Source organism: Biomphalaria glabrata, chromosome 9 (genome assembly GCF_947242115.1).
Source record: "Biomphalaria glabrata chromosome 9, xgBioGlab47.1, whole genome shotgun sequence".
Lineage (NCBI taxonomy): Eukaryota > Metazoa > Mollusca > Gastropoda > Planorbidae > Biomphalaria > Biomphalaria glabrata.
This window is the reverse complement of record NC_074719.1, coordinates 43,459,644-43,485,048: the sequence shown is the minus strand read 5'-3', so window position 1 is coordinate 43,485,048 and position 25,405 is coordinate 43,459,644. Positions and strand designations below refer to the sequence as shown.

At 35.5% G+C, this 25,405-nt stretch overlaps 2 protein-coding genes across 2 annotated transcripts; one reads left to right on the top strand and one right to left on the bottom strand.

The window, feature by feature from the left end:
• Positions 1–1,532: 1,532 nt before the first annotated feature.
• On the bottom strand, positions 1,533–9,770 carry LOC106072012 (uncharacterized). Its single transcript, XM_056041580.1, has 2 exons — positions 9,575–9,770; positions 1,533–7,028 (listed from the first exon to the last, which is right to left on the bottom strand). The coding sequence occupies exon 2, from the start codon at positions 7,025–7,027 to the stop codon at positions 5,414–5,416; it is 1,614 nt and encodes a 537-aa protein (XP_055897555.1). The 5' UTR covers position 7,028; positions 9,575–9,770; the 3' UTR covers positions 1,533–5,413.
• A 6-nt stretch (positions 9,771–9,776) lies between these two features.
• Positions 9,777–19,483, top strand: LOC106072011 (uncharacterized). The gene is made up of 3 exons (XM_056041579.1): positions 9,777–9,921; positions 12,983–14,527; positions 16,972–19,483. The coding sequence occupies exons 2-3, from the start codon at positions 12,997–12,999 to the stop codon at positions 18,519–18,521; spliced, it is 3,081 nt and encodes a 1,026-aa protein (XP_055897554.1). The 5' UTR covers positions 9,777–9,921; positions 12,983–12,996; the 3' UTR covers positions 18,522–19,483.
• Positions 19,484–25,405: the final 5,922 nt, after the last annotated feature.

The window sequence follows — 25,405 nt, the reverse complement described above, 5'->3', positions numbered from 1 at the left end:
ATTGGGATATTTTATTTCGGGATCCTTAGGGCATCACTGAGTCCACCCATCTCTAATTTGTGCAGCTAGGAAATATAATTGGTGCAGGACGTAAATTTGGGAAAATTTAAGGCGGTTGATCGTTGTGCTATCTTATCTTATCTTATATAATGCAGACGTTACTTCAAAAAAGAAGATGATTACGTCCTACGCGTCATGCATTTAGTCATGCATATTAACCAATGACTTCAATTCTGCCAAGTCACTGGTTTTCCTGGCTTACTCAGGCAACCCATTCCATGCTCTAATAGCACTAGGGAAGAAGGAGAATTTGTACTCAGAGTATATCCACATAAGACCCTAATTAACAGTGGGCCACAGAAATGGATGACCATTACATTTTCTACAGTACAGATTGAAAGTGTAAGGTCTGAAAGTGAAACTGTTTAATAAATTAGAAATTAGTTTGAATGTAAAATTAGTATCGAGTTAACAGTGAAATGTTTCTTCATACTATATTCACTGTATTTAAGGCACATTTTCCTCTAAAAGCGATTTAAAAAAAAAACATATTTCCTGGTACTTCGAAATGTCAAGAAAGCAATAAAAGCACTAGATAAAAGGTCAGTACCTGTTGAATTTAAGTCCTTGAGAGTTAAAGGCACCTGTTGAATTTAGGTCCTCGCGAGTTAAAAGCAACTGTTGAATTTAGGTCCACGAGAGTTAGAGGTACCTGTTGAATTTAGGTCCTCGTGAGTTAAAGGTACTTGTTGAATTTAGGTCATTGAGAGTTAAAGGTACCTGTTGAATTTAGGTCCTCGAGAATTAAAGGTACCTGTTGAATTTAGGTCCTCAAGAGTTAATGGTACCTGTTGAATTTGGGTCCTCGAGAGTTAAAGGTACCTGTTGAATTTAGGTGCTCGTGAGTTAAAGGTACCTGTTAAATTTAGGTCCTCGAGAGTTAAAGGTACCTGTTGAATTTAAATCCTCGAGAGTTAAAGGTACCTGTTCAATTTAGGTCCTTGTGAGTTAAAGGTACCTGTTGAATTTAGGTCCTCAAGAGTTAAAGATACCTGTTGAATTTAGGTCCTCGAGAGTTAAGGATAGCGTCACTGGTAAAAATGTGGGGAACAATTGGACCCGTCACACTTTCATTAACCTTTTCCTCGATTGCACCTGTAATAAATAACTTTTTGTCTCGTAAGGGCCTACTGTGACATCAAACGGAAAACAGACTAATACAGGGGTTCTCAACCTGTGGGTCGCGACCCCCCCCCCCCGGGGGTCGATTGACTATTTGCCAGGGGTCACTAAAGACCATCGAAACTACAGATTATTATTGCCTAGTCTTCTATTGGTGTAAGTGTGTGTGTGGTGGGGGGTGGTAAAAGCACTCATTAAACACTTAATAACTCCTAATTGACTACTGAATTGTAGATTTAAAAAAAAAAAAAGGAACATTTGTACTTGTACCCAGCCCTCATTCCCCCTTCTCTTTTTACCTCGAAAATAAATGCAGGTTAATAATAACAATAATAAGACTAATACAGCTCTTCAGCGGTTTCCGCTCAGAGTATATACAATTTTAATTATAAGCCAAAAATACAGCACACAAACTTTTTGTTTATTTTGTATACAGAAATTTCCTATGAACTCAAAGATGACATTGACGTTCAATATTCCCCGTTGTAAAGGCGACCACACACAAGGCTAGTGCAGCTTTGGTCAGTTCCAGTGTTCACGGCTTTGGCTTTTTTATTACTTTAAGGTCTTCGCTGATGGACTGTCATATATAAATATATGAAAGTCGCAACTTCTTGACTTTCTCATCACTGAGCATTGAAAAGAGCTCTAAAAGGGGTCAATACAAGATATATGATATTCTAAAGATTTCTTTTGGAGGCGCTGTGGCTGAGTGGCAAAGCACTTGATTGACTTCCGAACCGTGGGTTCGAATCCTGGTAAAGACCGGGATTTTTAATTTTTAGGATCTTAGGGCGCCTCTGACTCCACCCATCTCTAATGGGTACCTGACATTAGTTGAGAAGAATTAAAGCGGTTGGTTGTTGTGCTGGCCACACGACACCCTCGTTAACTCTAGGCCAAAGAAACAGCTGACCTTTACATGATCATATATCATTTTCATTGTACACATATTAGATTAAATTTATACTTTAATTTAAATCATCATACACCTCGTTTATTAGTTTATGCACAACTGGGTGTGTATGGTGTGGCTGTCGGGCTGAATTCGGGGCTATAATTAATATATGTTATAAAGTAATTATAACGAACACACATTTGTAATTCACATTGATTTTAATAACTAAACACATTAATACGTAGTAATTAATTCAACTAAGTCCTGACATTCCCATATATGTATGTCTAAAAAAAAGTAAAGTTCCCCTTTCAGACTTTGAGATCTATGTGGCAGATGATGTAAAGGTCATATATTTCTTTGGCTCGTGGTTAACGAGGGTATCATGTAGCCAGAACAACGACCCACCGTCTTTATGTATATATATTATTTATTTAAAAATACCCCCCCCCCCTATATGCCTACAATTAAATATCAGAATATTATATATTTGCTAAGTGAGCCTTTACAATGTGACTTTGAACTGTAAACTAGATCACATAAAAAACAACAGTTTGGTAACAACTGATATTCAAATTAAATACAGAATAAATAATTACGATTATAAATATTAACATAAGCAGTTATTTAGTAGACATTAAACGTTAACAAAATTTAAAATGTAATTTTTAAAAAATAACAAGCAAAGAACAAAAAAAAAAAACAATGCTTTTTTTACATTAAAAATCAAAATGTATATTAAGTGTGTCAATTAGTTTGGATCAGTTATGTAATTATTTTTGTAATAAGCCTAAGAAGGCAAACTATAACGGGGAATAACTTGGATTTTAGTACCACTCCAGTCAAGTACTATTTCTTTCCTTTGTTTGAGATACCAAACAAAGTAATTAAATAAACTACTTTTTAATACACTAATTGGTTTTTAATTGATTCTTGTGTTGTCAGGTAAAAGAAATAATTGTGTAAAATTTCAGCTTGTTTCGAGATTGGGTGTCGGAGAAATAACGTGTACAAAAGTTTTGGCCATAGACTTATATATACTATATCTTTTTATCAATACAAAAAATGTCCTGAAATATTTTTTTTTAAGTTGAAACAAGGAGTTGTTTTGTAAAGTAAGAAGTAAAGTTGCTTTTTTTTTTCAACTCTAACCTATGTAACATATAATTTAGTTGTTAGATCTATAACATCAAAAAATAAGAGTGCTCTCGTCTCATAATTATAACTTTGCAATTTTTAGATACATAATCTAGAAAGATCTAGTTAATTAATGATTAAAATAAAAAGACATGAATTATTTCGAAATGGCTTAGTTTCATATATTTGCGTGAATATGTAGTTCTGTGATTAATAGCCAATTCCAAAGAAAATTGCATTATTTTTAAACTTTGAAAACTAAAGATCATTACATTTCTAAGACAGAAAATATTGATTTGGGCGACTTCCCCTAGATCTTGAAAAAGAGTTTCATACATAAAAATCTATATATCTAGGTCTGTGAATCGATCATTCGCAGATAAGAGTTTGTTTCCGGTTTCTAGGCTAGTATAATATATAAGTCTATGGTTGCCCTCTTTAGCCAACAGACCGACTCTTTGTATAATAGTAAATAAAAATATGCAAATATATACGTTGGTCAAAATGTGCTTGAACTGTTTGGAACTTTCATAATAGTTAAGCAAAGGCATCTGCTATTTGTTCACATAGCAAAAAAATAAATAAAAAAAAAAAACAAATCTATTTTAAAAACAATGCTTATCTCATATAAAAAACGCCATTTCTCTCATTAGCTCCCTTTTGCTATTTAAAGCAAAGTTATATGACCAGTTATCAATTAATTTTTTTAAATATTTTTTTTTATTGATTCATATATTGTTAGCGACAAATTGATCTGTAAAAGAAAAAAGGGAGAAACAAAACGCGTACAAAATGTAATAAGGGAAGTGACTCCACATATACAGCAACATCTCTCAATGAAAAAAAAATTATTTCCCTTTTTTTTTAATTTTCAAATAAATTGATTTTCAATACTTAATTTTGTTATAGATTTTTTTAAAATTGATTCCCACTATTTTGGGTACAGCAAATAATTGTGTAAAGTTTCAGCTTGATCCAAGAATGTGCTTGGTAGAAATAAGGGTGTACACAACTTGTACCAGGCAGAGAGTGAGTTGATAAAAACTTTGAAACAAAAACAAAACAAGATAAAGCAAATAGATCTTTGTGGCGGATATGAGAAAACCTCAAGAAACACGACATTGCATGAAATGGGTGCCTTGGAGAGATTCTAAAATACATGAGCCAAATAAAACAAGTCACTGATTAAAGAAAACTCATTTTCAAAAACGAGGATTTCTGTGTGCTAAGAGGAAATAGCTACACAATTCCATTGCAACATGCCAGAAATGGCATAATATATATATATATACAAACTAAATGTAATTAATCAATTTCCTCTGTATTTTTAAACCCAACATTCATATTTCTTAGTTTATATGACATAAAGAAAAAAAAATGGCGATAGTAGGGATTGAACACATGAAATTCTAGTTATTGGTAGGCAGGATGTTTTATTGAAAAACTAAAAATTCATTCTACTATGCACGAAGATTTACCTTAAAATAAATGATCCTTTTTTTTCTCGTACTTTCACTTTCAAATTAGACAAGAAAGAACATGTTCGCTAATAATACTAGGTAAAATATAATAAAACAACAACAAGCAAGTTTAAAATGATTACATTTTAAATAAAAACAAAGCTTATCTAAGTTGAAAACCCACAGACAGTGGCCATTTTTAAGAAAAGTGCAAGGTTTAGTAACATATCTGCCATATAAATCAAAATGAATTTCTACTAATTAATAAAAAAAATGCTAATTTAATTTATTTAATCGTGATGACCATCAATAAATACGCAAAATTTCATCTTGATCCGAGAATGAAAAATGGTGGAAAAACCGTGTTGTAATATGGTAAGGTGATTAAATCCATAAATACAGCCACATTATTTATTTGATAGCAGTTATTCCCCTTATTTCTATATCAAACAAAGCAATTGATCACCAATAAATAATTAACTAATTGATGAAAAAAAAAATATTCCTGGCTTGTCAAGTACAATTAATATTTTGCACAGAATCTGCTTGATCTGAGAATTTGAAATGGGAGAAGAAAAATGTTCAAACTTTTCACCAGACAGACAGGTAGACAGACAGGTAGACAGAGTGAGTTGATATATGCTTTGTAAAAAGTACTATAGCATAGCTTTCGTCTTAAGTACACTGGAAACCCCAAAGAATCGTGACTTGTATTGCTTGAGAAAACACAGATCAATCAACGCCTTGCCCTTCGTATGAAGTCAAAAGTAGATCTTGAAATGGATGTAATGCCTGGGACAATCCTACTAAAACCTCTTGCAACGGCATGTCTACTAAGACTGGCCGCACTTCCCGCAAGCCCGAAGGCACCAGAGACAATGCCAAACACAGACTCTTGTATAGCATTCTGCCTGTTTCTTTCACACTGTTCTTTTTTTAGCTTGGCCTCATCTTCAATGTCTTTGAGCTGCTCAATCAAGTTCTCCATGGCCCTGCAAGGCTGCACTGCGTTCAGAAGTTCCGTCGTTTCTTGTAGAACATTTTCCGCTAGTTCGCTATTCGTCTCTGACGCTGGGATTGAATTCAACTTCCGTCTCAGAAATCGAATTTTTCTCTTTAACTCGTCTTCTGTCATTCTTTCCCTTAAATAATTTCTTTTCTCATTCATTACATTATAAAGTTCATTTATTAAGATTTTGACATCTTCAAAGTGCTGTATATCTTCCTGCTGGCTAATTATGCCGTCTCTTTCAAAATCCACCGTTATGTTATCTCTGTCTATAATTAAGCCAAAGTCTGTGAATCGTGCGAAGAATTGCTTTATCTCATCTTCAAGTTGATCCAATGTACTTGACTGTTCACTTGTCTGAATTTTAAGTTTAAAGATGTTTATAGAAGTTGTCAACTCCAGTTTCAGTTTGTACATTTGTTGAATATGAATTTGTTTCACTATCTGTTTAGCTCTCAGTTTTTGCTGGTGAAATAAACTCAATTCACCTTCACGATAGTAGATGCCTTCATCTTCTGACTGTAATTTTAACACAATTTCTTTAGCCTTTCTTTCAAAAGAATTGAGTTGCTCCATGGTTTGATGTTGAACCAGATTGCTATTTGTCTTTTCTTGTAGTTCATTCAGTTGAAGATCATAGTTTTTTAACAGCTCAGGTAATTTGGATTCTAAAATTAGTCTTTTATGTTTATATCTGGCGGCTTCGAATTTCTCTTGAGTATAACTTTCATCCAGATTGTTTGTCATTTGAATCAAACTTTCAATCTGTTGTCTGCTGACTTCTTGGTCTCTAGTTTTATTTCGAAACAATAAGCACCTGTATTCACATCTTTGTAATAAAAGCTCTAAGTCTCCGCGTTGATTTCGAAACCAATTTTCAAATGAAATATTTGTTTCCTCATTGTTTGCATCAAAAGCTTCTCCATGAGTAAAGACAACAATGCAACATTTTTCTAGACATTGATCTCCAAATATTGTCTCAATGATGTCCACACACTTTCTGGTCTCTTCAGTAAATCGATCTCCGTATTTCAGGACTAACAGAAATGCTCGTTTGCCTTCTTCTGGGCATTGACCCATCGCTTCAATCATCTCGTCACAGCTTTTCTTCTTGGCCTCCTCGCTGTTCACGGACGTGTCCATTACGCCGGGGGTGTCAACTACAGTGAAACTATAGCCTAGATTAAAGGACAGGGCCAGCTGAGGCGCTGACGTTACGGACGTACTTGAGTCTGACTCAATAAATTGGTTTCTACCCAGAATCTGATTGCACAATGAACTTTTTCCAGTGCCGGTTCTACCAACACAAATGTACGTGCGATGCATAGCCTCGTTATTCATTCTGAAAAGAAAAAATCATACTGTTAAGCTAATATGAATTGTACACTCTTGTTCCATTTGAGAAAGTTAGTATTTACTCAAAAGGCATTAGTTTTCAATCAATATTATTATATTATATTATATTATATTATATTATATTAAATTATATTATATTATATTATATTATATTATATTATATTATATTATGTATGTTATGTTTGTTATGTTATGTTATATGTTATGTTATATGTTATGTTATATGTTATGTTATATGTTATGTTATATGTTATGTTATATGTTATGTTATATGTTATGTTATATGTTATGTTATATGTTATGTTATATGTTATGTTATATGTTATGTTATATGTTATGTTATGTTATGTTATGTTATATTATGTTACATTATAATAAACATCATTTGGAGGTACATGTAAGCGAGGTTCAATCAACTGGAAAAATAAGTATACAAAGTACATTGAAAGTCAGGGGACATTAAAATGGACCTTAGTTAATCCATGGAAGTTATGAGTGGTTTAATGTCAATCACAGCTTTTTTAAAAAATATTTTTGTGTTTGTAGGAATTTATGCCTAGAAATAATAAGCGTTTAAATCGAATATGAAGACAATTCAATATGGTTAATACCTTACCAATAATAAAATAATAAAATAACGTTTTTGCTTTTCAATTTTTCCCCTTTGTCTCACCGCCATTAAATATCTTGTCCTTTTTTAACCCTTTCTCCTTCCTTAACCAAAATTAAAGAAAAATGTTTTGTGTCTTTGCCATATACTACAAAAATAAATTTACATTTTTTTTTAATAATTATACATATTTATATATCTAAAATGTTGTTATTTTTAACAAGGTTACAAAGACAGTTTGTGTTGAAACACTCAAAATCGGCCCCCGAATAGGTCCACCCAGGCAGGTAAAAAGGCAGGTATCAATATTTTCTGATAGAACATCAGAATTAAATTTGATCAAAGACAAATGACAGAGAAGAATGGAGAAAGAAGGTTGACAGAACTTGTGTGGTGCCCCAGCGGTCCAGCAGACCAAAGGATAGGTGAACGTGAAGGTGAAGTTAGATGTGAACCTGGCCTAACTTATGACTTATAATGAATATGTAATTGATCTAATTGCTTTGTAAATGGTCAATCTCTAATTCCTCAAAAAAAAAAAAAAAAAAGATTCGTAAAAAAAATATTTTTTTCCCCTTTAGTTACAAGCCGTGAGCGGATAACAGTTCACGCGATAATATAAAAAATTACTTATTTATTGATGTTTCAAATTAGGTCTAACCTACATGCATACTAAATAGATTTTTTCTCTCTAAAGTAGGAAAAAAATGTTTGTGTAAAATTAGTAGTTAGTAAGACATAACTTACATAGCTTAGTAATACAAATGTAAAAAAAATATTTTTTGACAAAAAATTAAAAAAAAAAAAGTTTGCATAAATGTTTTAAAAAATAGCAAATAGTGATCTCACCTACTAAAGAGCCTCCAGAATATTTTACTATTAATAATGAATAGTTGTAAAAGTGGTGTATTTTTATGGAAAGTGATTTTAAAAAAATAGATTTTTCGCTTTTAGAAAAGAAAAAAGTAGCCGTTGTATCATAACTTTGAACGGACTAAAATATTATGATGTCCGATTTTCAAAATCTTTTCTAGTTTACGAGATCTAAACAGAACGGACGGACAGCCGGACAAACAGACCACACCAAACTAATAGCGTCTTTTATTACAAACATTTGATAGGCCCCTGTGATATAAACATTTGATTGGCCCCTGTGTAATATGGCCAACTTGGTTAATAAGTTTTCCAAAGTCAGCTTTAACGTGAAAGTCGAAATAAGAAAATCGAAACCAAGGACGTCCACATATAACTCAAGGCGTCAAATCTTCTTAGAAGATCTTAAATCTGTGAGCACTAACCGAAAAGAGGCTCTAAAGAGCTTTCCTCCCTATGCGTTTTACAGCTCGGTACGACCTATGTCTGAGTTTTAAAAAAAAAGTAACGTTCCCCTTTTAGACCTAGTATTCTGTAGGGCAGATGGTTTAAAGATCATCTATTTCTGTGGCCTACTGTTTGTGTGGCTTTGTTGTACCAGCACAACGACCAAACGCCTTTACTTTTAAACAATTAATTTCAGATACCCCTTTGAGCTTTGTGGATCATAGGCCCCCAAAAATCCTAAAATTTTAAATTCCATTCTTCACCAGGATTCGAACTCGGAAGCATAGCGCTTTATAACGCTTCCTATGTCTAAGTTTGTATCAGACTTTTAAAATACTGACATAGTCACTGTATTTACAGGAAATAGTTTATCAAACCATGTTTCTACAATGACTGCCTTGTCTGGACTTTTCTTCGGTCGTCCCGATGGTTCCCGGGTTCACCTCCTGCCCTCTTCAATCCCCCGTGGTCCTGCGGGAGGTTCGGACTAGGAATTAGATTATCTTTAGCTCTAAAGGAACATCCTAAACATGTAAAACATTTTAACAATATTAATGAAACTATGTCCATATTGTAAAATATTATGACATACTGTAACCTACCTGACGGGATTTAGAAATAAAAACTTTCCTTCCCTGCTGGAAAACGTAGATCTGAAGTTTCGCAATTTAATTTTCGCTTTCTCTTTGAAATTAAAAATTTTTCCCCGAGATTTCTCAGAACCCCATGAGCTGTTCTTTTTATTATAAAGAAAGTTCTCTGGTACGTTTTTTTTTTTTATAAAAGTCACCTCAGCCAGTTAGCCCAGTGTGGTTAGGGCGTGTGTCTTCGTGATGTGCTCATTTTTTTTTTCTTATCAGTAAATAGTGTGCTGTGATTGGGCTAGACACGAATTCAAAAGGTCTTTGCTATGCGTCTTAAGATATAGAAAAAAATTTCTGTAGGAAAGGTAATAGATCTAGTCTTTTTTTTTAATTCTTTTTTTTTAGTGATATGGAAATAACGCATAATGACCAAATGGTTACCTCACTATCTCTCACTATCTCTCTCTCAAACTGTCTAGTTATATATATATATATATATATACATATGTTTGTAAAATGTTTTACATGTTTCGGATATTCCATCTGAGTTGAAGACAATTACTTCCTAGTCCAAACCTCCCGCAGGACGACGGGGGATGGGAGCGGGCAGGGTTTGAACCCTGGACCATCGATAAATCTGAATGACAGTCCAGCGCGCAAACCACACGACCAGGCAGCCATCCATATATATATATATATATATATATATATACTAGACATATATAACCCGCGGACCGCGTGTTTTTTGTTTGCGTATCATTGTCGATGAGTCACTGGGAGTGCTTTGTAAACTATTAAACGAAATAATAATGTTATAAGTAAAGCGAATGCGTAAATGTAAAAATGGTATGAATGGAGCTATCAAAATAGCTAATCTACTTGAATCTATTTTTTCAAATAAAAACATGTGCTTGTAGGACGACATATATTTGATTAAAATTTGAAATGAATAGACTTAATTTTGTATGTTCACGTGTTAAAGAAGAAAGTAGATCTTGATTTAGACATAGATCTAGATCTTATCTTATCTTATATAATACAGACGATACTTCAAAAAAGAAGATGATTACGTCCTACACGTCATGCATTTAGTCATGCATATTAACCAATGACTTAAATTCTGCCAAGTCACTGGTTTTCCTGGCTAGCTCAGGCAACCCATTCCATGCTCTTATAGGACTAGGGAAGAAGGAGTAATCTAGAGTTAAATATTAGCTTGGATAGAGTTCATTGTGCGCATGCATGACCTTTTTTATTAGATGTACGCGAATGAATGAAACTATTAGAATATATCTTAACACGGCTTTGCAGCTTTAGCGAACGAATGCATGAAAAATGCTTTAGAAAAACACATTTGAATGTTAATTTGATTAAAATATGAAATGAATTGACTATAAATAGTATGTTCATGTGTTAAAGTAAATAACTATCTTTGCGAAGAGAAGTTATAACATCTTACAGTTGAATTAGTGTTTTAGACTTAGGAATAGAAAGATGTGTAACATTACGGTATTGTCTAATGAAAGAATGCTCATCAGGAATTCTACATTCGCAGATAAAAGGAACGAATTTATGTAAAAAATTGCTTTTGAAACACAAATTTGAAGGTTAATTTTATTAAATAATAATGAAATCAAAGGACTTTTTGGTATATTTTGTAATTTTGGGAGATTTTCAGGAGCTCCTGGTAAATCGACAAAAAGGCGCGGGAATCTGTTTTAAGTTATAAAATGGTTTAATTTAATAATTTATACACCTTGAACTAGCGCGTGTCCTATGAAAGTGCGGGTCCCTTAAAAGTGGTGGGCCCACTGCGGTCGCATAGGTTGCAGTGGCCTAAGGCCGGATCTCTCTCTCTCTCTCTATATATATATATGTTACTCTATCTTTCACTCTCTTTTTGACCCTGTGGCTCTCTACCAGTATTTGTGTGTGTGTGTGTGTGTGTGAGGGCAAGATAAATAGAGCATGACAGGTTCAACTTTATGAATAAGAAGCAACAGTGTTATTAAAACTAGATTTTTGTACACCTAGATTTAAAACGAATAATGTGACAAATTCTCACAGTGGACTAAATTGTGTTTTAAAATGGTTTTATAAGGCGCAACTTTTATGCATATAGCTAGCTCAGAGCGCTTTGGTCTAATCTCATTTTTGGACCAGTGGGGGGAAGTGGGTATCTGGGAGAAAGTTTTCCGTGCTGTCTTTAGGCGCTAAGGAAACACAACTCTGATCGAGTGTCTTGATAGGTAGCCATATCAGAAAACCGTATCAGTAAACGAAACATGATGAGTTTACTCCCTTAGAGCACGTGAAAGGAAGTGGACAGTGGGTTAGAAGGGTAACCTTGTCCTCATACAAGAACAGACCCATTGCGGCACTTGGACCAGTTAATTTCTCTCTCTCTCTCTCTCTCTCTCTTTTACGACATTCATAGAGAATGTGATTTACTCTCTCATCGTCCTCGTTGCTGTGGCAACACAGTGTGATAGCCTCAATGCCAAATCGCCTACAAAGCTATAAAATTGAATTGAAATGCATGTATGACTTTGTGTTTCTATTGTCGCCTTGGTTAGACAGATATAGAAATGTAAAGGTTAAAAGAATTTAAGGGTCAAAAGTCTATGTGGGAGATCGTAATGTTGCGCGCACTGCAAAAGAAGTTCCGAAATATAGTAATAATTACTAATAGAAATTTAGTTGTAAACTAAACATCTCTATTTCACTTCTCATTTAAAAAAAAAGGGGGGGGAGGGGAAATTGAGAAGTACGGGGATTGATCTCGCAATATTCGCATTATTAGCAAATCAAAACTTACTTCTGTGGGCAACATTTTATCCTGAAATAAATGTTTACACTTTTTTACCCTAGTTTCGAATATCCACTCAATTACCACCCTGTGAAGAATGGGGGGGGGGGGGGGATAATAATAGTTGGAATTGATAAATACGATAAACTGCTATCTAAAGAATAATTTTAAAAGGTGATTTTGTGTCAGATGAGATTGTATTTTGTTGGAGAAAAAGTAAATTGATATGTTTTAAGATGTCTACCTTTTCTAAACCTTATAAATATATATAAAAATGCACAATTTAAAAAAAAAATCCATAGTTATCTCCATGTGGATAGAGATTGATCATTGAGACTGAATTTGATACCCACATACGTTTTGAATCATTTCTCAGCGGAGTAATATGTACATTTTCACTGGTTTGTAAATTTATTAAGTAATTTCCATCATTCTTTTGATTTTTCAAAATTTTAATTTTTCTTGTAAAAGGAAATTAATGAGTTTCAATTTCTTGTCCAAATAAAATCAAAATTGGAAAAACGAATTTTATTGATTCAAAAAATTGATTTGTAAAAAAAAAAGTGAGTTCTATATAATGTACAATTGTATCCCTAAATTCTTTATTTTTCTAACAGGACACACACAAAAAATGCTTGCTTCTCAACAAAGACGTCTGACTTACTTGCTGGTTGGAAAAACCGGCATCGGAAAAAGTTCCACAGGAAACTCACTCCTGGGTCACAATCTGTTTAAAAACAGTGACCTGGCTCTTTCAGAAACGAATCAAATTCAAGTCCAAAGTGCTACTGTAGATGGATACAATCTAACTGTCGTTGACACACCTGGAGTGATGCACACTGGTTTGGACCTGGAAGCAATCAAGTTAAAAGCTTGCAACGACATGAAAGAAGCGGTCAGCAAATGTCCAAACTATGGCAAAATGGCTATCGTTATTGTTTTAAAGTACGGCGACCGTTTTACTGAAGAAAATAAAACAACCGTTGATATTTTGAAACAAATGTTTGGTGAGGAAAATTTATGCAAATCTTGTGTTATTGTCATGACCCACGGTGACATGTTTGCTTTAAATTACCAGCAAGAGAAACAGTTTAAAGATTGGATGGCAGAGCAAAAGGAAGAACTGGGTCAATTGTTTTCATTAGTTCAATATAGATGTCTTCTATTCAATAACAAATGTAAAGATTCAGCAGAAGTTAAAAGACAAAGGCAGAGAATCATCGACTTAGTGAAAGGCTTAGATCAAGGATACACAAAGACACAATTTTCACTCCTAAAGAAACAACATCACAGACTAGTATTTGAGTTGCAATTACCAAGTCTTCAAATCATGTATGGAAATAAATTACAGGAGCTATTTAACTCGTTTCATTCTATTTCTATGTCGCCCAGAAGCCCGAATAGATTTGAAAGCTTGCTCCTAGCACTGAGCAAATATTTAAATGAATTAAACAAAGCGGATGACCCTAGCACTATTTTTTATCTCGCGGATGAACCGCGATTTTTCCAAGTGTTACGAGATCAAGTGACCAAACTACAATCAATGATTGAGAAAGAGAAAATGATAGACAATTATGAAAAAGACCTTGACCTCCTTATCTTAAATTTAGAACACAGCATTCAGCAGAAAACATTTTCCGACCTGGATTATCGAGAAAGAGAAATTAACTCTCTCTCAGTTAATATCAAAGACAACAAAGACATCTATATCTCTTTGAAAGCCAAACTCAAACTAGTTCATTCCAAACTTCTGAAAGCCAAACAGACAAAAGTCTCTGTGTTGTACGGAGCTCAGATCGATACGTTACGCAACGATGTGGTGAAAACGAACATTCCAACTCTGGTTAGTAGATTCACCGAATACTTCCGTCGATTAAATGAGATAAGCGACTCTATCAGTAAAGAAAATCGAAAGATTGGTGGGCTGGACCATTTAGTGGACGACGTGGAAGAGTTAAAAAAGCGTATAGAGTACATGAAAGAGGACAACGACATTTCCATTGGCTGGACATCGACATCTGGCATTATGGCAGGAGTTAGCGTAGCCACTGGCTTTGTCCCAGTTGTTGGCCTGTTTATCTCTGCAGCATTGAATACCGTACCGATCATTGGTAGATCGATCCACACAGCCGTAGTTCGAACGAAGAGGTCTACTGATATAGGTATACTTAATACTTAGAATAGTTTTCTTTAGTTACTCAAGTCATTTATTTACTTAGTATACTGATAACTATTAAATAATAATGATTTAATCAATATATCTGTGAAGGCGTTATGAAATGGCGGACTTGGGTGGTGGGGTTTACGGGTCAACTGCCGTTTTGTACACAGTTTGTAAACAAAATTAGTTAATTTTCTACACTGGTGTATTTCAACTCATTTATACAGCGTGTTGCATTGTACTCTAAGCCCACATTTAATAATTAGTCAGTATTGATGACAGAGATTCATGACAGAGATTACATGACAGAGATTACATGACAGAGATTACATGACAGAGATTACATGACAGAGATTACATGACAGAGATTACATGACAGAGATTACATGACAGAGATTACATGACAGAGATTACATGACAGAGATTACATGACAGAGATTACATGACAGAGATTACATGACAGAGATTACATAACAGAGATTACATGACAGAGATTACATGACAGAGATTACATGACAGAGATTACATGACAGAGATTACGTGACAGAGATTACATGACAGAGATTCATGACAGAGATTACATGACAGAGATTACGTGACAGAGATTACATGACAGAGATTACATGACAGAGATTACATGACAGAGATTACATGACTGAGATTACATGGCAGAGATTACATGACAGAGATTACATGACAGAGATTACATGACAGAGATTCATGTTTGTAAAATGTTTTGTTTGTAAAATGTTTTACATATTTCGGATGTTCCTTCAGAGTTGAAGATAATTACTTCCTAGTCCAAACATCCCGCAGGACGACGGGGATGGGAGCGGGCAGGGTTTGAACCCGGGACCATCGATAAATCTGAACGACAATCCAGCGCGCAAACCGCACGACCAGGGATTGAGAGAGATTACATGACAGAGATTACATGACAGAGATTACATGACAGAGATTACATGACAGAGATTACATGACAGAGATTCATGACAGAGATTACATGACAGAGATTACATGACAGAGATTACATAACAGAGATTCATGACAGAGATTACATGACAGAGATTACATGACAGAGATTACATGACAGAGATTCACGACAGAGATTACATGACAGAGATTACATGACAGAGATTACATGACAGAGATTACATGACAGAGATTACATGACAGAGATTACATGACAGAGATTACATGACAGAGATTCATGTTTGTAAAATGTTTTGTTTGTAAAATGTTTTACATATTTCGGATGTTCCTTCAGAGTTGAAGATAATTACTTCCTAGTCCAAACATCCCGCAGGACGACGAGGATGGGAGCGGGCAGGGTTTGAACCCGGGACCATCGATAAATCTGAACGACAATCCAGCGCGCAAACCGCACGACCAGGGATTGAGAGAGATTACATGACAGAGATTACATGACAGAGATTACATGACAGAGATTACATGACAGAGATTCATGACAGAGATTACATGACAGAGATTACATGACAGAGATTACATAACAGAGATTCATGACAGAGATTACATGACAGAGATTACATGACAGAGATTACATGACAGAGATTCACGACAGAGATTACATGACAGAGATTACATGACAGAGATTACATGACAGAGATTACATGACAGAGATTGGTTAATACTAATATAGTTGGAAGGGCTGCAAATGCAATTTTCCCTCAGATGGACATGTTATGGAGTGTGTGTGTGTGTGTTTATGTGGTGACGGTGGGAAGAGGTTAGCGATTGGTTGTGAATGATGCAACATAGGTCGCATTTTCGTCACTTAGTGTAAGTTAGGACAGACGACTCCAGAACGTGACACTAAAAGGCTGTATTATTGCAGTGAGCTAGATTTCTTAACTCTTTCTCTCCGTAATTATTTACCACATTCTGGTGGAATCAACGTTGGTATCGTCAGTTAGGAGAGAAAGAGTTAAAAGATATTATTACTAAAGTCTCCTACATTTATTTGATCTCATAGTACGTTGATTTGGTCTAGATTACAAATAAAATGTTATTTAGTATTGTTGGCAAGAAGCTTATTCTAGTTTTTCAAGTTTATTAGATAAGATAAGTTACGTCTACAGCTGTTTTATTTGTCTACCAGAAGTTTGGTGCTATAAGTCAACGACCAGTAACAACATAACCTAATCTTTTTTTTGTCTTTTTTTTTTTGATGGGGAGGGGATGGGGCGGACTGAGCGGGGGTATAGTAGTGAATAAATTACACAATTTTGTGAATCTGTGTCTGATTAAAAAAGAGCTGGGATTATTAAGAGACGTTTTTATTAGACTTGCTATAAATTTGCACTATATTTGCTATCCTTAATCTATTTCAATAAATGTTTTCATGTATATTTCACTAATTAAAAAAATAGAATTTGATACATATTAGAACTGATTTTTGATTTGACATGTGGTTGAATATTTCAGCCACCTCGTCCATTTTGAGAAATGACTTCACGTTCTTGTTGGTAGGAAAAACTGGGAGTGGCATAAGTTCAACAGCGAACACAATACTTGGACAGTACGCGTTCAAAACCAGCGATAAAGCGAAGACAAAAACATCCCGAGTGCAAGTCAAAAAGGTTTCTGTAGATGGATATAACTTAACTGTTGTTGACACGCCTGGTCTCATGAACACAGGCCTGGACCCTGACAAAGCTAAGTTAAAAGGTTGCAAGGATTTGCAAGAAGCAGTCAGCAAGTGTCCAAACCAGGGTAAAATAATCGTCATCATCGTTTGGAAATACGGTGACCGTTTTACTGAGGAGAACAGAACAATGCTTCACATTCTGAAACAAATGTTTGGCGAAGGTAATTTCAGTCACTCTTTTATTGTGGTAGTAACGTACGGGGATTTGTACGACTTTAATTATCCAAATAGAAAAAGTTTCGTACAATGGCATAAAAATCAAAAGACAGATCTAGCTCATTTGCTGTCTCTAGTTCAGTACAGATGTGTGAAATTCAATAACAAATCCAAACAAAATGAAGAATTTAAAAGTCAAAGGAAAACATTAATCGACTTAGCAAAAATCTTTAAACACGGCGTTACTAAAGAACAGTTTTCTCTCTTGAGAAAACAACATCATAGGCTTACATTAGAAGCCAAATTGAAGGAAAAGCAAGTCTTGTATATGCAAAAAGAAATGGAGTGCTCAGAGAAATTGCATTTCATGAGTTTGACTTCCAGAGATTTAAGTAGCTATGAACATTTAATAAGCATAATTAGTCGACATATTTCGGAGATGGACCAAGCTGATTCACGTGATTGCATTCACTACATGCGATCTGAGTCTCGTTTTTTCACTAGATTCCGTAAACGAATAGAGCTCGTACAACGAAACTTAAGAAGAGAGCAAGCTGTTCTAGAGCATGGCAATGGACTGGATCAGTTAACAGAGCAGCTAGATCTAATGGTGAATGAGAATACATTTGAAGGGCTCAGTTATTGTGAGATGAAGTTTAAGATTCTGTTACAAAACGAGGCTTACAATAGAGACTTGTGCGTTCTTAAACCGAAATTAGCTATGGCCGAATTAAAATTAAAAGAAGCAGAAAGAAAGAGAATACAGGTAGAGTTTAAGGCTAAACTGGACACGTTGAGAAAGGACATGCGCGAAATTACACTTCCTGTTTCGTTCCAAACATTTATTCACTTCCGTTATCGACGTTACAAGATTTACAGCACATTAGCCAGTCAAAGCAGAAATGTGCAAGGACATGAAGACCTCTTGAACCAGTTGGACGATATGACATCACAGATCAATTACCTCGAGGAAGACAATTACAGTTACTTAGTATGGATGATAATCACTTTCATTTCTGCTGGTCTGAATATTGCTGTAGGTCTTTGTACTGACAGTAGAGTGGCTGTATCTGTGTCAATGATTTTACTTGCTTTTCCCATGTTGGGCCGATGGTTGCAGACTTTATTTCTTAGACGTCGCAGATCAAGAGACTTGGGTATTAACTCATGATATTTACATACAATTATATAGTCTTTTGAGAAAAAAAGAGAGAGGAAAAAGGAGAGAAGAGAGAGGAAAAAGGAGAGAAAGAGTAAGAAAGAAAAGAGAGAGAAAAGACAGAAAAAAGAAGAGAGAGAAGAGAGAAAAAGAGAGGAAAATAAGAAAAGAGAGAAATAGAATATACAAAGCGAAAAGAGAGAAATAGTGAAGAAAGAGAGAGAGAAGAAAAGGAAAGAAAAAGAGAGACAGAAGAAAGAGGAAAGAGAGAGAGAAGAGAGAAGAAAGAGAGAGGAAAGAGAGAGAGAGAAGAGAGAGAAATGAGAGAGGAAAGAGAGAGAAAGAGAAAGAAAGAAGAGAGAAATGGGAAAAAAGAGAGGGAAGAGAGTGAGAGAGAAGAGAGAGGAAAAAGAGAGACTGAAAGAAAGAAGAGAGAAATATGGAAAAAGAGAGAAAAGAGAGAGAGAAGAGAGAGAAGAGAAAGAGAACGAAAAAAGAGAGAAAAGAGAGAGAGAAGAGAGAGAGAGAACGAAAAAAGAGAGAGAGAGAGAGAAGAGAGAGAAATGAGAGAGAGAGAGAGAGAGAGAAAAGAGATATAAGAGAGGAAAGAAAGTTGAGAGAGAAAAAAAGAGGAGAGAGGGAATTTCAATAATTTCCCCAATGATCTCTTATGAAGTTGGAAGGATTTAATCTACACATTCATAATGATTCACATTCAGCATTCTACTGTATATGTTTCCATTATGTTCGGTGCAGTTATCGTTTTTGAGTGATACCTGGTCACTCCACTTTTAGTAAAGAAAAAAACTAGCGCAATTTTGATAGTTCGTCCTCTAAGACTGCAACAAAAACTCAATTTTGTGTAAACAAATCCGTAGCCGTAGCTCTAGATTTCTCACGATTCTATCTCCACATTGAAGACCTCAATGGCTATGTACATAACTCTTCTTCATAATAAAATGTTTTCCAAGTTATCTTCTCTTTGAGCTTTATTTTTTTTTTCTTTTTAGATTCTAATTGCATTTAAGAGCAAGTAATTAAAAATAGTAATAGAGAAAGTAAAAGAGAAAATGATACCGACAAATGTAGCAGCGAGGTAATGAGTTCATGTCCGTTTAAAAAGCCGAATACCTCAACCATGAGATGTCGTTATGTTGAAGCCATTGCTTTCATTTCTCTGTCATCAAAATATAGGTTCCCTCAAGAACGTTTTGAGAACCTTTCCTCTGCTTAAACAGCGCACTTGACTGTAAAATAAAACGTCTTAATATTCGGACTCAGAAAAATCTTAGAAGTTGTGTGTTTTAATGGTGAAATGTTATACAATTTACAATCACAAAGAGGAGTGGCTCAACCAATTGGCATCAGGAAACACGGGCAGAGCCATGTACAAAGAAATGAACAAGCCTAACAAACTGGACAGTATTAACTTCCTCCCCCGCAAAGAACAATCTACAATTTTCCAACTAAGAAAAGGACACATACCACTATTAAATTACCACCTGAACAAAATAAACTCCACACAACTCCCCCTCTGCAGCCCACCCTTTTGAAACCATAAACCTTATCCTCTTTGAATGTCCCTTCCTAATCCACCTTAGGCAGACCCTACTTCCACTACAGCCCAACATAACCAACACCCTGTACGGCAGTGCTGAACAACTGAAGAAAACAGCACACTTTTTTCCTCGGCACAGTCTGCAAAAGAGCTCACAGCTCAGCAGCAATAAAGCTGGCTAGAAGAAGAAGAAGAAGAAGAACAGTGCTAAACACATCATGACATGGTTTTGACTTAACACCTTGCCTGGGTTGCCACAGAGGTTCCGTTTGACATGACATTTTTTTCTAGTAACTCTTGCTGTCACATCGCTACAACGTTCAGCCATACTTCTGGCAGTATCAGTAGCCACTTCCACAAATTGTTGCCAAAGAATTGAAACATCCTCCATGATGTCTGAAACTTCTTTGAAAAGGTCTTTCCCAGTGGTAGTCTAGTTCACTCATCTCACAGCAGCTATGTCTTTTGTGACTTTAAAATTATATTACGTACCGCGAATAAGCAACAACTATTGAGCGATAAAATTTATGTCTGTGGCAATAGAAAACTAGAAACCGACACTTTGGACTCTTCAGCGTCACCTTATAGTTTTAAATTGATATTATTAATAACTGTCATACGAAAAAAAGATGAGGGCTTCAACTGCCTTCTTGTTTTCATAGCCCATTTCTCCCTTCACTGATAGTGGTCGAGAGGCTAAGTGCGCTTGAACTTGGCTTGTCTTGGCAACCTAGAAGGGGGCTCAAGGTTCAACACCCGACTCGGGCAGAGTTGCATTTACTGAGCGCCTAAAGGCAGTACGGAAAACCAATTCCTAGATACCCACTTCCCCTCACTGGACAACTGAGATTGGACCAAAGCGCTCTGAGCATGCTATAAGCATGAAAGTAGCGCTATATAAAAGCTATAATAATAGTGACTCCTTTCTTTTACGCATTCGAGTAAAAAAAAAATGACTTCATTTTACTATCTAAAACTTGAGTAGCTTTGTAGCAAGCTCTAACCACCTACTCATTTTCTTGTCTCTTATTGGTAAATATTCTTGTCAATCTAGTAACCTGTAGGTATTACTTAGAAATCTTTTCTTCTGAGAGTTTTTACATTCTGAATCTACTTTTTGTTTCATCGAATTATCCCATTTCATTAACGTACAACTGTTAAAAGTTACGGCACTCTTCGCGTTGATATCAAAAGGAAACAGCCCAAAATGATGTGGGAAAGATGCACACACAAGATGTCACACGGCCAGTTCAAGACCGGAGTAGAATAATTTCTAAAAATTAAAAATAACTTTGAAATAATAGCGTTGAAAACTAAGGTTTTTTTTTTTATACTTACAAGAATGTTACAAAATCTTGATTCAGTTCAGTTAATGTAAAAACGTTTCCGAAGCATGTTTTTACCAACCTATTTATTAGGAAATTTTTGATCCATCTTTACACGTTGAAGCTCTCACCAAAGTTCAAAAATTGTATTAACTAGCATTGCCACCTCTTTAAGATATAGAAAGATTATTATTTAGCAGCTTGATTCCGAGCCAACGCAGTAGCGGCACTTCATATACCCATCGCACACTCACTCTACTACTTGGTTGGATAGCAACCATGGCACACACACACACAAACACACTTGATAATAAACAGCAAGAGATGTGTTTCTTTACATTTTAGTTCTAATTTTATAAATGTCCACATTAATATTGAGATATGTATTTAATAAAAGCCATTTTATTTTCTGTAGACAAAGAAGTTATTGAACATTTTTCAAGACTTGTGTAAAAGCAAAGATCCAAGTCAGGATTAGTTAGGCTATCATCCTTGAGTTACAAAAAGTAATTTATTTTAGATCCTTGATCTAATTTTATTCACTATAAATCCTTTCTCCCCCCCCCCTCCCCCCAAGTACATATTTAAGGGAAATAATCATCTAAAACTTGTTTAAGAAAACCTGTAAAAGGATTTGTCTACCTTCTTACTTCACTTAACATAAGAAACCATTACTACAGCTAGTCTTTATTGAACTTGTTTGTTTATAAAATGTTTTATATGTTTCGGATGTTCCTTCAGAATTCAAGATAATCTACTTCCTAGCCAGAACCTCCTGCAGGACGATTGGGGATGGCAGCAGGCAGGGTATGAACCCTGGACAATGGAGACAAAGTGCATACCGCACGACCAGGCCGCCATTGAATTTAATTTTCTTTAAAAAAATTGCATTGTTTATTGATTATGTGTTAAATAGTTTATTCAGATTTCATTTACAATGACACGCATATCAACTATGTTAACGGATTCACTACAGCCAGGCTACCGAGAAAATACAATATACCAGCCGCAGTTCATGAAGTGTACATTCATGGTCATCAATAATAAGAGTATAAGCGTCAAGCATTTGTAATCAGTATAATATGCTGCCAATTGTGCAGTATTGCCTGTCGATGTATTAGTTGTTAAAGTATCACATTCGAACTCTTGTTGTCAAGCTTTTGAGTTGGTTGTTGTGTTGAGCAGTGGTACAGAGAGCCTGATTAGAGAGAGATGTAACAAAAATTATCCGCATAATTTTTACTCTTGGCTGTCGTTTGCGCGTGAAGTTTTCTTTTCTTGTTCATTAGTTGTGTTATTATGTATAGGAAGTAATCTGTATTGGGCGTGTTTTGTTGTCAATAATATAGTGTATGTTTACGTCACACTTAGTGCCCGTATTATTCTTTCTAGCTGTAGAATCTGGTCACGCTACAGTTTTACTATTTCCCCGTTTTAACGGTACGTTAGTACACAAATGTAGTAATCGGGTTGATATTTCGGTACTGGTGTCGTTAATGAAAGTTTTGTTATTTAGTGGCATCCCTAGATCTAAGTTATTCTTTGTTTCAGGCTGTTAGGCTTAGGGCTAAGTTGAAGAGTGTAGTTTGGAGCTCAAGCCTGTAGTCGTGACTGATTCTTGATCAGTATTGTAGTACTTGAAGGTACCGAGCCTTATGAAAATGTGACTACTTGTAAATAACAATGCATTATTTAATTACCCATTACTTGTATATGTTCGGAGTATTATTTATTTGTATTTAGCTTTAGTAATAAATAGTGTTCTTGTTCAACGATCCTTGACCATGTGTTCACAGTTCAGTTTGAATGACCATTCACTGTTCAGTAATTAGGCAACTTGGTTCGATGTTTCTCTTTGATTACTGCATTAGCCTGCTGAGGTGGGGGACCCGGTTAATTATGTCATTGTCACGAGGTCGAGTCTGTGACCTATTTCGACCAAATTCTAGAAGCGAGGTCAAACCAGTGCTAGTGTCTAGTGTAAACAAGTTATTTTTAGGTATCCAATCAAAGAAAGAGTTTAAGGGAAAAAAATAGCATACGTCAGCTTCTAGAAGGTCAAAGTTACCAAAACAATTACGGGAGAAGTTTCCATGATTCTGGAATGTACGATTAAGAAAGGTATAAATTAGGGGAAAGTCAGTTAGACGGGGTCCTCGCTTAATAATGGACCTCATTCACCAATCGTAAACAAACAACATTTAGTCACGTGATCTTATTGATAAAAGAACGGAAAAAACTGTCACGTGACAACCATCATGAATTAAACATGGGATCGTAAATTATATAGAAGAGATAGAGCACCACGTGGCTAAATGTTGTTTGTTTACGATTGGTAAATGAGGTCCATTGTTTGATTGAGCCATAGGTTTTGTGATATTAGCGGGTCCATTAATTAGAGTTTTATTAGCTGAAGTGATATGAGTTGAAGTTACCTTAATTGAAGGTACAGTAGTTGAAGTATTATAAGTAAGTCTTGTGTATCTTTAAGATTTGAATTGATAATCTATTTGTATAATAAATAATAATAATAATTTTATTTATAAAGCGCTGTTAACAAACAAAATGTAGGCTCAAGGCGCTGTAACAACATTACAAACATAAACACAACTGCTAAAATAACAGTTAATCTAAAAAAGTTTTAAACAAGTAGGTCTTAATGTTCTTCTTAAAAGTGGTATAGCATGTTGTCTGTCTGAGATCAATGGGGAGTGAGTTCCAAACCTTTGGTCCGTGAACTGAAAAAGCACGAAGACCGTAGCTTTTGAGGGAGAAACGTGGCACTACTAAAAGCGTTGAGTCCATTGAGCGCAGGGTTCTCTGGGGGACATATGGAGTAATCAGTTCGCTAAGGTACAAGGGCATCTCATTGTTATATATACACTGATGACAAAGTGTGGCGACCTTGTAATCGATTCTCGCTTTCACGGGAAGCCAATGGAGCGTGCGCAAGAGCGTAGTAGCAGAATCTTGTCTAGTTTTTTTAAGGACTATTCGAGCGGCGTTGTTCTGTATACGTTGCAGCTTGGCTATTTTGTCATCAGGTATACCTGCTAGCACGGCGTTGCAGTAGTCAAGGCGGGAGAGTATGAATGCCACAGCTAGCGTTTTTGTTGACTCCGTTGTTAAATATGGTCGGATCTGGCCTAATTTGCGCAGCTGCAGATAAAGACCTTTGCAGAGCTGATTTATGTGTGGGTCGAAAGATAGTGTTGAGTCGAAGAAAACTCCAAGATGCCGCACTACATGGACAAAAGGAACATGGCAGTTCGTGATAAAGAGAGAATCTGTGCTCTCAACTTTTGAGACATTGTTCCTAGTGCCAATCTTAATTATTTCTGTCTTGTCTTCGTTCATCTTGAGTTTATTTTCAACCATCCAATCGCTCACCCTTGCAACGGTACTACTGATTTTCTCTGCCAGATGCGACACCTCTGAGGGTACTGATGAATCGTATAACTGTGAGTCATCGGCAAAGAAATGGTATAAGATGCCGGTTGGCCGTATGACACCGCTGAGTGGATATGTGTACATAGTGAACAGTACTGGGCCTAGAACTGATCCTTGGGGTACTCCGTACTTCAAAAGTAAGCTTGTTGATTCCGTCCCGCTAACAACGACACTTTGGGTGCGTTCCGTCAGGTAGGATCCAAGCCACTTTAGGACGACTCCTGCTAAACCAAAAGTTGCAGAGAATCTGGCCATCATAATTTCATGGTCTAGCGTATCAAAGGCTGCGGACAAGTCCAGCATAGAAAGAATTGATATGTATAAAAAAAGTGGGAGAAGTATTATTAAAGAAGTTTTAGAGATAATACAGATATATTTCTTTCTTCATTCCATTTGAATTTATCAGCTTATTAATACAATTCTCGGCCTGTTCGTCCCAGTCATCCCCTAGATAGACCAGTAAAACCCACCTTGACAATGGCTACATCAGAATCTATTCAGCCAAAACGAACACCCATACACATCGCATAGATGTAGTCCTCTTTAATGTATTAGAAAAGGAA